Raw genomic sequence first — 14,096 nt, 5'->3', positions numbered from 1 at the left:
CGCGCCTGGCCTGTTTCCTCTTTTGTAAAAATGGGATATTTAAGATTTACCTTGTCGTATACAATAAGATAATGTATGCAAAACTCTTATGCATGTAACATATTTACATTTTAAATATGTAAACGGTTAAAAGTTTCTACTCCACTAAAATGTAAGGTCCCAGGGAATAGGAATTTTAAAATGAAAAATTTTCCTTTTAAAATAATACTTACAGGCTGGGTGTGGTGGTTCCCACCTGTAATCCCAGCACATTGGGTGGCTGAGGCAGGCAGATCACTTGAGGACAGGAGTTTGAGACCAGCCTGGACAAAATGGCAAAACCCCATCTCTACAAAAATACAAAAAATTTGCCGAGCATGGTGGCACATGCCTGTCATCCTAGCTACTTGGGAGGCTGAGGCAGGAGAATCGTTATGGGAGGTGGAGGATGCAGTGAGCCAAGATTGCACCACTGCACTCCAGCCTGGGTGACAGAGTGAGACTTTGTCTCAAAAAATAAATAAATAAATAAATAAATAAAAATAAAAAATAAACTCTTACAGAATAGTTGCAAAGGTATACAGAGAATTCCCATATATTCTTCACCCAACTTCCCCTACTGTTAACATCTTAAATAACCATGGTACATTTATCAACAATAAGAAACTAACATTGATAAAATACTATTAGCTAAACTGCAGACTTTATTCTCATTCTTACAACAGTTTTTCAACTCATGGCCCTTTTCTGTTTCAGGATCCAATCCAGAATCCCATACTGCATTTAGTTGTCATCTTCGTAGTCTCCACAATCTGTGACAGTTCCTCAGTCTTTCCTTGTCTTTTATGATCTTGACATTTTTGAGGAGCACTGGTTATTTTGTAGAAGTAGAAAAACCCTCCACATGAATTTTTCTGATGTTTTCTCATGATTAGATTGAGGTTACAGGTTTGGGAAGCATACCACAGAAGTAATGTGCCCTTCTCCACATCAGGGGTTCCATCATAACAACATGGCTTATTACTGGTGATAAAAGAGGGGTTTTTTGTTTTGTTTGTTTTTACCGATTCTCACTCTGTTGCCCAGGCTGAAGTGCAGTGGTGTGATCTTGGTTCACTGCAGTCTCTGCCTCCTGGGTTCTAGTGATTCTCCTGCTTCAGCATCCCAAGTAGCTGGAATTACAGACAGGCACCATCACGCCTGGCTAATTTTTGTTTGTTTGTTTGTTTGTTTTGAGACAGAGTTTCACTCTGTAGCCCAGGCTGGAGTGCTGTGGTGCGATCTCAGCTCACTGCAACCTCTGCCTCCTGGGTCCCAGTTCAAGCAATTCTCCTGCCTCAGCCTCCTGAGTAGCTGGGATTACAGGAACGCACCACCATGCCCAGCTAATTGTTGTATTTTTAGTAGAGACAGGGTTTCACCATGTTGGCCAGGCGGGTCTTGAACTCCTGACCTCAGGTGATTGCCCGCCTTGGCTTCCCAAAGTGCTGGGATTACAGGCGTGAGTCACCACACCCGGCCTAATTTTTGTATTTTTAGTAGAGATGGAGTTTCACCATGTTGGCCAGGCTGGTCTCGAACTCCTGACCTCAAGTGATCCACCCACCTCGGCCTCCCAATGTGCTGGGATTACAGGCTTGAGTCACCTCGCCCGGCCCATCTTTGATTAAATTATAAACTCAGTTTCTCCCACAGTTAGTTCAGCCTATGCCCAGGAATGTACAAGGACAGCTTGGAGGTTAAAAGTAAGATGGAGTTGGTTAAGTTAGATCTCTTTCACTGTCTCAGTCATCATTTTGCGAAGGCAATTTCACAAGTGGGAAGAAAGGACTGGTAGATGCAGGGCAGAGAGAGGGCTCTGTGCTTTGAGTCTGGATGATACAGATTTGGCAATACTATTCTAAGGAGAGACCAGAGAAAGAAGTTTAGGGTAGAAGGTAATTAATTTGAGTATGTTGAATTTGTCTTGCAGAAAAAGCCTGTGAAGGAAACCTCTGAGAGGCTGTTGTAAATGCTGGGCAGGGGATGGGGTGGGTCTAGAGATCCAGATTTGAAGCGATTTCTAGTCTATTGATAGCTGAAGCTCAAGAAGAGAGTAAGATGAGCAGAGGTGAAGAAAGAGAGAAGAGGACATCAGACTCTTGAGTAAATTCAGCTTAAGCTCAGGGACAAGTAAGAAAGGGAGACAGTGAAGGAGGCAGAGAAGGAATATTGGGAAGCTGGACAAACAAGAACTGGGTAGTTGACAATACCAATGAAGAGGGAGGAGGAGAGGACTTTAACTCTTTCGGAGATGCCAGATGAGAAAAAAATTAAGAAATGAGTGAGAAAAAAATGATGGAGTGATTAAACATCTATGTTGCTTTCCTTTGAGAATGTTAACTATGAAAAGAAGAAAAGGGTGGTGGCGGCTGCAAACCATAGGAAGGCTGAGAAAGGGTTTTACCTTGGTTCTGCCTCTAATCCCAGACGCATTCAACCTCCTCAAGCCATTTGCTTGTAAACATAACTGGCATAAATAATATCTGATATGCCCATTTTACAGGACAAGTGCTTCCCTCTCAGACCATACACTCGAGGACAGCGGCCGTCCACGCCTTATTTACATTCATCTTCCCAACACAACAGTCATTTGGAAGATGCCGAGTGGCGTGGGAAGAACAAGCAGCAACGAGCGCCGACCCGCCCGCGGCCTGACTGCTAGCGCTTGGCTGTGCGGCCGCCTCACCGCGCACTCCCTCCTGAATTATTCACGGTGATCGCCCCCATTCCACAGAGGACACGGAGTGAAGAAGGCGCAGTCACAGGCCCAAAGCCCCCAGTCGGCGGGTCCTGGAAATGGATGACTTTTTCACTCAAAAGCTACGAGGCAACAAAGCATGTGGATGAGGAGGGAAGGGAGCCAGGGCCAATAATTCATCTCAAAGTAAAAGACGTCCCCGGGGGTGGGGAACAAACAAACAAACAAACAACAAAACCCGGCTCTGTGCTTCCGCGCTTGCGCTCTCCTAGGTCGGCCAGGCTGCCGCCCAGCGCCTAGGTCTGAGTCTCAGTGCGCCTGCGCCGAGCCCGACTTCCGCCAGGGCTCGATTGGCTTCCAGGCTACTTCTGCCGGCCCAGGGAGGGCCTGCGCTGTGGCTAGAGAAGGGAGTCTGGTGACTGGGTGCGCGTGCTGATGACGAAATCGGAAGTGCCCGGAGCAGAGGCGGGACCAGAACCTAGAGGGGCTCGGGATTGCGGAAGTTTGGTGGGGAGGGTCGGAGCTCTGGTGGAGAGAGTGTTGTCTAAAACAAGTTCCGGAAGGGAGGCTGCCCTTCGCGGTCCGAGAACCACCGGCCTCCCCAGTTTGAGGGCTGTTACCCCGTGCGCGCTTCGACGTTGCTGCTGTTGGCTCTCCTCGCCCCTCGTTCCCTTGGGAACCGCCTGGGAACTCCGCCATGTCATCCACTTCGCCCAACCTCCAGGTATCATTGCTCATCTCCCGTCCCCCTAGGGAACTGGGATCGAGGGGAGGCGCGAGAAGCGGGTGGGGGGCGGGGAGAAGGGAGGAAGCGGCCGCGCCTGTGGTCGAGGCGCAGGAGGGCGGGTCCGGGGACCTGCAGCAGGTGGGAGAGGGGCCCGTTTTCCAACGGAAAGGTCGTTTCTGGCCCGCTCTTGGGGTCTCCCGAGCTACTGGCTTTGTGAGACTCTTCACTTTTGTTGAGACTTCCCGCTTCCAAACCAGCCAAGATCTGGGCAGGTTTCTCCAATCAGGGGTAAGGGAGAAAGAAAGAACGTAATTTTTGCAAAGCCCTATTCTGGACCAGTTGAAAATAGGGTGGTCATAGTTCGGTCTTAGTTTCTCAAGCTGACAGCAGACCCCTTCATTCTGAGCTGTCAGGTGAGTAGAGATATGGGAACAGACCAAGAATCTGAGATTACAGCCAGCCTACATACAATCTCCGTGAAGTCATTGAATTTATGTGCACACTCCTGTGGCTCCCAGATTGTAGTGTGTAAGATCGAGGAGTATTCTTAAACCTCTGTGTGGCTCCACTTCCCCTCCTCTACCGCAATGAGCACAGTGTTTTGTACACAAATCATGGAATCTTAAGATTTTAGGCTTAATCGTTAGTCCTCTGTGGAATGGAATTCGTTCAGAAAAGAAATTTCTTAATGTAATGGTGTCTCCCATCCCCAGAGTGGATCTAGGGCTTCAGTGGAGTTTAGAATGTAATGTGGCTTAATGTAGAGGACTCCGAGTCCAGTAAGTCAATAAGGCACAAAAGAGTAGCCTAAAATACTTGTATTGAGTCCCCGTCTTGGACTTCCGGTAGTTTGTTGAACAAGCAGTTATTGGAGTGCCTGATAGAGGCATCAAAGGTAATGGAAGAACTCCTTAGCCCATGATAATTGATTCTGAAGAAAGACCACTCAAAGTAGACCCACTTAAACAGAGATTAAAATTTCACACACACATACACAAAAAGAGTGGGAAAGGAGGCTTGCTTGGGACTTTCATCTTGAAAATCGACCTAGAAGATTATGAAAATATTTGTTATCTTTCACAAAATATTATAATTGTATAATTGCAACAATGACTCATTTTGTGGAATAAGTCAAGTGTTGATTTGTCTGTGTTTTTTTCCTTTTCTTTTCTTTTTTTTTTTTTTTGAGACGGAGTCTTGCACGGTCGCCCAGGCTTGAGTGCAGTGGCGTGATTTCGGCTCACTACAACCTCCACCTCCCAGGTTCAAGCGATTCTCTTGCCTCAGCCTCCTGAGTACCTGGGACTACAGGCGCCCACCACCACGCCCAGCTAATTTTTGTATTTTTAGTAGAGATGAGGTTTCACCATGTTGGCCCAGGCTGGCCTCTTGACCTCAGGTGATCCGCCTACCTCAGCCTCCCAAAGTGCTGGGATTACAGGCGTGAGTCACCGTGCCCGGATGACTATCTTTTTCACCAAGGTTGTATTAAACTAAGATTCAGCAATCTTCACTTGAGTTTTTTGTAGCTTTTTGTAGTCCTATTTGGAAAGGTTCTTTTTGGTAAACGTATTTGGAAAAAGCGTTGGTCATTTGGTAAAAGTATTTTTCCCTTGAGTATTAAAGGTGACTCTTCTGAGGTGCCCATCTTGTCATCGTTGGCTTTTTAACAATTTTTATTCCACCAGCTTTTCATTTGTCAGAGACTTTGCATGTGATTTCGATACTCTACAACATAATCTTCATCATTTGCAGGTTTTTGTTGTTGTTGTTTTGAGACAGTCTTGCTCTGTTGCCCAGACTGGAGTGCAGTGGCGTGATCTTGGCTCACTGCAACCTCCACCTCCCAGGTTCAAGTGATTCTTGTGCCTCAGCCTCCCGAGTAGCTGGGATTACAGGTGCCTGCCACCACGCCTGGCTAATTTTTTCTATTTTTAGTAGAGACAGGGTTTCACCATGTTGGCCAGGCTGGTCTTGAACTTCTGACCTCAAGTGATCTGCCCGCCTTAGCCTCCCAAAGTGCTGGGTTACAGGTGTGAGCCACCGTGCCCGGCCCCAGAATGCATCATACTTGAATTGGACTGTTGGCTGTTCTTCAGTGAATCAGCCAGAGACTAACCAACATTAAAGGCATAATTGTTACTCTTAAGCAGGAAGGATCTTGAATTGTAATTTTGTTAGTGGTAGGTTCACATGTGTGCTTTCTCATTCAACCTTTTCAACCTTCTAACCTAGGAAATTTGGATTAATATTCATGTAATGATTAACTTCCTGCTGAACAAGGCAAAAATCTCTGTGGCCAGATGCTTATAATCTAATGAGGGAATGCAGATAACTAAAAATCAAAATTATATAATGTAATAAAGCTACACAGTAGTCTCCACTTCCCTGTGGTTTTACTTTCCACAGTTTCAATAACCCAAAGTTAACCTGGGTCCAAAAATTTTAAATGAAATATTCTAGAATAAATAGTTCAGAATTTTGAAACACTATGTCACAATGCCTGTGTCATTCACTTCATATCATCACGTAGGCATTTTATTATTTCACATAATCACAAGAAGGTTGAGAACAGTGCAATAAGATGTTGAGAGAGATAAACCACATTCACATCACTTTTATTACAGTATATTGTAATAAAATGTACTGGGCAAGGAGGCAAGGTCTGTGGGATGGGAGGCGGTAAGGGGCCAAATTAGTAGGGTATCCATTCAAATAAAGTGGAGAGGATTGATCAAAGGAGAAAAATTGAAGATGGAGAAGAGTCAAGCTTGTATCTGCATTTATTTTTTTTTTTTTGAGACAGAGTCTCACTCCATTGCCCAGGCAGGAGTGCAGTGGCATGATCTCGGCTTATGGTAACCTCCATCTCCCAGGTTCAAGCAATTCCCCTGCGTCAGCCCCCCATGTAGCAGCTGGGATTACAGGCATGCACCAACACACCCAGCTAATTTTTGAAGAGACGGGGATTCGCTGTGTTGGCCAGGCCAGTCTCAAACTCCTGAACTCAGGTGATCCACCCCCGTCGGCCTCCCAAAGTGGTAGAATTACAGGCGTGATGAGCCACTGCTCCCTGCTGTATCTGCATTTTAAAAGTGAGGGAGGAGGAAGAGTCTGGGTTTTCTCCTAGATTTCTGGGTTGGGTATCTGAGTACCCAACTCAGATAGGGATTGGTTCTGGGAATACAAAAGGAGAGCTATTTGGGGCCAGGGCAAGGGAGCAAAATAATTTGGTTCTAAACTTGTTGAGTTTGAGATGCTTGTGGAGACAATCAAATGGAAATGTCCGGTGAATATTTGCATACATATGTGTAGAAGTAGGGAGAGTGGACTAGGCTGGAAATAAGGATTTGGGAGTTATTAGCGTACAGGTGGTAGCAGAGGTTGTAGGCATACAGAGTCACATCCTGGAGAGTTTACAGAATAAGGCAAAATAAAGACCAAGTTAGAAATTCTATGGATTAGCGACATTTAAGGAGAGAGAAATGGGAGCCTGGAAAAGAATTATTAATCAAAAGTAAAACCAGGCCAGGCGCAGTGGCTCATGCCTATAATCCCAGTGTTTTGGGAGGCCGAGGCAGCAGATCGCTTCAGCTCAGGACTTCAAGACCAGTCTGGGCAACATGGTGAAACCCCCTCTCTACAAAAATTAGCTGGGTGTGGTGGTGCATGCCTGTAGTCCCAGATACTCCAGAGGCCGAGGTGGGAGAATGGCTTGAGCCCAGGAGGTGGAGGTTACAGTGAGGCGTGATCACACCCGTGTACTCCAGCCTGGGTGACACAGTAAGACCCTGTCTAAAAAAAAAAGACTAAAACTAGAAGAAAATGGTGTCATGACAGCCAGGCAAGGAGGCACTGTCAGGATATTTGTTGTGTGTGTTAAATGCTGTGGAGAGGGAGTGAGATAAGCATAAGATGTGACTATCAGGAGGCAGAAAGCATTGCTGTGGGAGAAATAGGAGATCAGGAAACTGGGATGAACGTGGGTATTCTTTGGGATTTTGCTGTGGAGGCAAAGAGATGAGTCAGATGTAGGGAGAGGAGAACCGAGGAGCTGAGGAGTGATGGTGTGTAGTTTGTGTTCTGCAGATGTGAGTCTGAGATAGGACAACACATTTTTCTGCTGAGGGAAAAAAGGAAAGGTTGGAGAGAACAGTTGATAGGCATGTCATTGATGGAATAAATGTCAGCGGAGGAAGGTGGGGATCAGCTCCACAGCAGAGGAGAAAGAATCGGTCTTGACAGACAGGGCCTGGGACACCTTTTCTCCTGAGGTAGGTAATTGTAGAATTTACCCCATTTCTCAGGGTTTTCTAAGGTGGATGTGTCTGGGACTCCTAAGTGGAAAAGGACAATTCCACATGTTCCCAACCTTTATACTTCCATATGGATAACTGGATCCTGACTGATCCTGGGGTGATACAGTCATTCAGTCTTGTGTCAGCCACTGTGCTAGACTCTGGGAATATAAAGAAGTGAAGACAACAGATAGAACTGCTGTTCTCCTGGAGCTTACATTCTAGTAGAAGAGAGAAGCCAATAAATTTAAAAAAACAAAAAACAAAAAAGCCATATGCATGCTCAGACACACACACGCACACACAAAGATCATCAGCCTTAAGTCACTGATGTAGGGTGGGAGGAAACAGAGAGAAGTGAGTCCCAGCCCACACCTGATGAATATACTTCATTGTCACATAAGAGAGGAAGAATCAATGAAGGAGGCTGAGAAGGAGGAGCCAGAGCGGTGGGAGGAAAACCAGCAAAGTGGTGGTTGGGGGCTCAGCAGAGGCCAGTGTCCAAGAAGGAGGAAATAATCAACTTTGTAAAATGTCAGAAGATCAAGAAGGCAGAGCTGGTGTTTGGATCTAGCATGCTAGAGAGCCTTGATATGAGCCGTTTTATTATGTGATACAGGAAAGAGAATAGAGGCCACTCTGGTGAGATTTTTGGCTCTAAAAGGTAGCAGAGAAACAGAACTGACACCGAACAGTGTTTTGCTGTCAAATAAGACTTTTTAAAGGAGGGCTGTTTGTATGTTGATGGAAATATCTAGTGGAGAGAAATTGTTAAGAATGACAGAAGTGAAGTAACCAAAAGGAAGAAGATACTGAAAAGGAGTAGGGAATTTTTTTTTTCATTCGTTAAACAATTTTGAGTACCCATTGTGTGCCAGCACCATTCTAGGCATGGGTAGCTCAAGGTGAAGTCCTGTCCTCATGGAACCTACCTCCCTAAAGGAGACAGCCAGTGGGTGAGCGTACAGGTAAATACAATGACAGTGATGGGATGAGAGAGTGCAGTGGGGGCAGATAGCAAAGAGAAGGGATAAGGTGCAGCCTTTGCTATAGCAAATTAGGGAGGCCTCTCTAAGGACTTGCCATCTGAACTAGGACTGAAAAGGAGACATCATGCATCTATCTGGGGAAAGGAGGGAAGGGCATTCTAGGTGGAAGGGTCCAACTGCTCGGGCTGCCTGAGTGCAGGAGGATTCTAGGGTTCAGGGGAAAACCATACGTAGCTAGGGCCCAGGTTATTTCAGACCTTGTAGATCAGCTCTAGCATCAGGATTTTATTGTTTTTAATGGGAGACCATCAAAGGTTACCTTTTATGTTTTCAGGTAGCAAGGGTGGGAACAGACTGACCACTCACGAGGCTGGGTAGTAGTTTTGACATATATGATAGCAGATTGAACTAGGGTGTTAGCAAGGGTGATGGTGAGGATTATATTCAGAAAGAAAATTAGCTCTGGCTGAAGAGGGAAGATAATGTTTGATGGACCAGAGCAGATGGAGCTGGAAGAGGGGAAGACAGGCAACAGACTCAGCCAGTATTATCTGTCTGAGACTGAAGAACTCCAGTCAGTAGTGAATGATAAGAGCCAGGACCTCCAGAGGCTGCAGGCATAAATGAATGAACTCAATGCAAAAGTTCACCTATTGCAGGAGGAGCTACAGCTGCTGCAGGAACAGGGCTCCTGTATAAGGGAAATAGTCCGGGCCATGGATAAGGAGAAAGTGTTAGTCAAGGTGTATCACAAGGGCAAGTTTGTCTTAGATGTGGACAGAAACAGCGACATCAATGACATGAGACCCAATTGCCAGGGGGTGCTAAGAAATGATAGCGACACACTGCACAATATCATACCCAGCAAAGTAGACCCACTGGTGTCACCAGTGATGGTGGAGAAGGTGCCAACCTTGATTTAAGAGATGATTGGTGGACTGGACAAGCAGATTAAGGACATCACAGAAGTGATCGAGCCGCCTGTTAAGCATCCCAAGCTCTTTGAAGCACTGGGTATCACACAACCCAGGGTGGTACTGCTGTACGGACCTCTAGGCACTGGGAAGACACTGTTTGCCTAGGCCGTGGCTCACCATACAGACTACCTTTGTTCATATCCCTGGCTCTGAATTTGTATAGAAATTCATCGGGGAAGGGCCAAGAATGGTGAGGGAGCTGTTTGACGCGGCATGAGGACCCGCCATCTGTCATCAGCTCCATCAGCTCCTCACAGCTGGAGGGGGGTTCTGGAGGGGACAGTGAAGTGCTGCACATCGTGCTGGAACTGCTCAACCAACTGGACAGCTTTGAGGCCCCCAAGAAGATCAAGGTTATCATGGACCGCTGCTTCGCTCAGGACACATCAACAGAAAAATTGAATTCCAGCTGGACATTTTGAAGATCCATTCTCTGAAAAGGAACCTGACCCAGGGGATCAACCAGAGAAAAATTGCCGAGTTTATGCCAGGAGCATCAGGGGCTGAAGTGAAAGTCATATACAGAGAAGGCAGCGTATATGCCCTGAGGGAACAGCGAGTGCATGTCACCCAGGAGGACTTTGAGATAGCAGTAGCCAGCGTCATGCAGAAAGATAGAGAGTAAAACATGTCCATCAAGAAACTATGGAAGTGCGGGGATGTCCTTTGTATGGATCCCTCCGGTAAAGCTTTCTGGAATGAAAAAATAAAATAATTAGCTCTCCAGAATTAACCATAGAAGACATGGTTAATTTTATTTCAAATGAAAAATGCTAACAGATGTGGTTAATTTTATTTCAGATGAAAAATGTTAACAGAAATAAGGTTGAAATGGGGGCATTCATCAGCAGAAAATAAAACAGATGCATATCCTCTTAATTCATCGTCTTCGATTAAAGGTTTAACGTGTGCCACCCAGTACAGTGGCTGCATGTGGCTATTTTAATTTTAATTACATAAACTCACTCCTCAGTCACACTAGCCACATTTCAAGTGCTCAGAAGCCATATACAGACATTCTCATCATCAGGGAAAGGCTGGTTTAATTAGCACTATGTTTGGAGCTAGATGCTTAGATAATATCCACTGCAGTATGAGATTTAACTTAATAAAAATCAATGTGGTGCCTCAGTGAGGCCTGACTGAATGAGAGGAACAAGTGGCTGAAGAGGTGAGTGGCACAGCATTTCAAAATCACCTGAGAAGAAAATTATAGTTAGGATAAGAAAGAACTTATTTCTAGGCCAGGCACGGTGGCTCACACCTGTTATCCCAGCACTTTGGGAGGCTGAGGCAGGTGTTCACCTGAGGTCAGGAGTTTGAGACCAGCCTGGCCAACATGGTGAAACCCCATCTCTACTAAAAATACAAAAATTAGCCAGGCATGGTGGTGGGCACCTGTAATCCCAGCCCCTGGGGAGGCTGAGGCAGGAGAATCACATGAACCTGGGAGGCAGAGATTGCAGTGAGCCAAGATGGCGCCATTGCACTCCAGTCTGGGCGACAAGAGTGAGACTCCATCTCAAAAGAAAAAAGAAAAAGGATTTATTTCTGCTATGTGGCTTAACCACTGAGGCTTTGAGATGCATTTTTTTTTCTTTTTTGAGACAGAGTCTTGCTCTGTCACCCAGGCTAGAGTGCAGTGGCGTGATCTCGGCTCACTGCAACCTCTGTCTCCTGGATTCAAGCGATTCTCCTGACTCAGCCTCCCAAGTAGCTGGGATTACAGGCGCCTGGCTAATATTTTTTGTATTTTTAGAGATGGGGTTTCATTATATTGGCCAGGCTGGTCTCGAACTCCTGACCTCAAGTGATCCGCCCTCCTCAGCCTCCCATACTGCTGGGATTACAGGCATGAGCCACTGTGCTCGGCCTCACTCTGTCACCCAGGCTGGAGTGCAGTGGCACAATCTTGGCTGTGGTGCATTTTTATATGACCAGTCTGACCTAACCACCACTTGACTGTGTGACTCCATGTTTTATGTTCATATACTAGCTGATAAAACTTTTGAAAATTTAGCTTTGAATTTAGGCTACTTGACCTGTGAGATAACGTAACTATTACATTTTATCAATTCTGAAGTAACCATTTATTTTTCTTCCCCGCTACAACAGAGGAAGCATGGTCTTCCAGCGGGAGACCTGTTCCTCCCATTTACAGATCTCAGCCCAGCTATATCCAATCCATGCTCAACTGCCCCAAAATGTAATATTCTTACACATAATTGGTTTTTGCATTGTTTGAATGATTTTTTGCTTATGTTATATACTTACTTTTTAATATCTCTAACAACTGTCAATTTTCATGTTTTTTTTTACTGGCACCTATTTCTGTTGAATAGTTTTACTACCTAAATTAACCCAGTTGGAATGTTTTAATAAATCATGTTTTCCCTTTATTTGTATGTATCTGTGCATAATTTTTTTTTTTTTTTTGAGGTGGAGTCTCACTCTGTTGCCCAGGCTGGAGTGCAGTGGCATGATCTTGGCTCACTGCAACCACCGTCTCCCGGGTTCAAGCAATTCTCCTGCCTCAGTCTCCCAAGTAGCTGGGACTACAGGCACATGCTGCTACGCCTGGTCAATTTTTTGTGTTTTAGTAGAGACGGGGTTTCACTGTGTTGCCCAGGCTGGTCGCAAACTCCTGAGCTCAGGAGAATTTTAGTTTGAGATAATTGTAGATTCACACGCAGTTGTAAGAAATACAGAGAATCTAGCATTCCCTTTATCCAGTTGTCTCCAGTGGCAGCATCTTGTAGAACTGGGACAATATCACAACCAGAATATTGACATTGATACGTTCCACCACTCTTACTCATATTTTCACAGTTTTACTTGTCCTCATGTGTTTTTGTGTGTGTGGGTGTGGTTGTGTTTGTGCAGTTTTTTCACATGTAGATATGTGTTACATTTTGAGAGTTCTTTATGTATTCTCGATACTAGTTCTTTGTTAGATATGTTTTGCAAATATTTCTCCCAGTCTATAGATTGTCCTTTCATCCTTTTCACAAAATCTTCCAGAGAGCAAAAGTTTTGTCATAAGGTCCAGTTACCTTTTTTTTTCTTTTATATAGTATGCTTTTGATGTCAAATCAAAGAACTCTGCCCATCCCCAGATCCTAAGTTTTCCATGTTTTTTCTAAAAGTTTTAGTTGGGTGCAGTGGTGTGGACTTGTGGTCCTGCTATTTGGGGAGGCTGATGCAGGATGATCACTTGAGCCCAGGAGTTTGAGGCTAGCTTGGTCGACATAGTGAGATGGAGCCCCGTCTCAACAAATAAATAAGAATAAAAGTTTTGTAGTTTTACATTTAATTCTATGATCCATTTTTGAGTTAATTTTTGTAGGAAGTATTAAGTTTAAGTCAGAATTCTTTTAGGTGTATGCTTATGGATGTCTAGTTCCTCTAGCACCACTTCTTTAAAAGCCTGACTCGGTGCCATTGACTGGCTTTTTGCATCATTTTCAAAAATCTCTTGGCTTTATCAGTATGGATTTATTTCTGGGACTTTTTTAAAAAATGCCACAAAAGTAGTCCATGTTCCTTATGGACATTTTTTAGAAGATGTGAAAAAGTAGAAAATGAAAAATATATGAAGTTTTATCAAAGATAAACTCTGTTAAATTTCCTTCCCATCTTTTTCCTGTGCTGCTTTTTTCTGCTGTTGTTTCAAATAAATTCCTGCTACATATAAAAAGTTGTGTCCTGCTTTTTAAAAATGCCCATTATTAACACTTTCCATATTATTACAAATATTTCTTAATGTTATTTTAGTGATCCTTTGGTGTTCTGTTTTGTGGCATCCTTTATGATTTAAGTTTCCAGGTTTTGTTTTTGTTATTTAAAAGACCTCTCTGATAATATCTGTGCTCAGTAAACCTTTTAGTTAATTACTGGATTGAAATATATGAGTATTTTTCAGATTCTTGATATTTCATTGCCCCATTGCTTCTGAAGAGGTTTCACCCCATTTACATTTCCACTATTGTTATATCTTTTAGATTAAAGCAGCATTTAATTTTTGAGAATTTCTCTAAATGCTTGTTTAGTTTGAATTTTCACATTCTATTATTTCTTATTAGCCCTAAATTTAACTTTAGCTAAGTGAAAATTACATGTAAATGTTAGCGATTGGTACTAAAGTAACATTCAGTAGCATTTATTCCTATAACATGTAATTTGCATCTTTTCAACTTGTAATTTATAATAAAATACAGTTGTGAGTTAGAAAAAAATGATTTTTTAGTTACTATTTATTTTTTACTTATTTTTGTTTTCTTTCACAGCCCAGCAAGCTGAGAAGCTTTTAAAAAAAAAAAAACTTTCAGTATGATTATTTACTTCAAATTTATGTTTATGCTTTGATTTAAATGTTGTTATTTTGCC

The 14,096-nt window shown here is 43.9% G+C and overlaps 1 protein-coding gene, 1 long non-coding RNA gene and 1 pseudogene across 3 annotated transcripts in view; 2 read left to right on the top strand and 1 right to left on the bottom strand.

Annotated features, from left to right (window-relative positions):
* Positions 1 to 665: 665 nt before the first annotated feature.
* LOC134729257 (uncharacterized) lies at positions 666 to 2,559 on the bottom strand. Its single transcript, XR_010110162.1, has 2 exons — positions 2,426 to 2,559; positions 666 to 1,879 (listed from the first exon to the last, which is right to left on the bottom strand). It is a non-coding gene; the product is annotated as an uncharacterized LOC134729257 (long non-coding RNA).
* A 641-nt stretch (positions 2,560 to 3,200) lies between these two features.
* Positions 3,201 to 14,096, top strand: part of VPS4B (vacuolar protein sorting 4 homolog B) — a 33,201-nt gene continuing 22,305 nt past the window's right edge. Inside the window, exon 1 of one of the 2 annotated variants that reach the window (XM_003827269.6) lies at positions 3,201 to 3,443. In XM_003827269.6, the coding sequence (XP_003827317.1) occupies positions 3,417 to 3,443 (27 nt within the window). In that variant the 5' untranslated portion in view covers positions 3,201 to 3,416. The remainder of the gene's footprint in view (positions 3,444 to 14,096) is intronic. The other variant, XM_034943917.3, reaches the window with a different exon arrangement.
* Positions 3,229 to 14,077, top strand: LOC106634032 (26S proteasome regulatory subunit 8-like; annotated as a pseudogene).

The sequence above is a fragment of the Pan paniscus genome, chromosome 17 (assembly GCF_029289425.2).
Source record: "Pan paniscus chromosome 17, NHGRI_mPanPan1-v2.0_pri, whole genome shotgun sequence".
NCBI classification, from domain to species: Eukaryota; Metazoa; Chordata; class Mammalia; order Primates; family Hominidae; genus Pan; species Pan paniscus.
The sequence above is the reverse complement of the archived record's forward strand: the minus strand, read 5'-3'. Positions and strand labels throughout refer to the sequence as shown.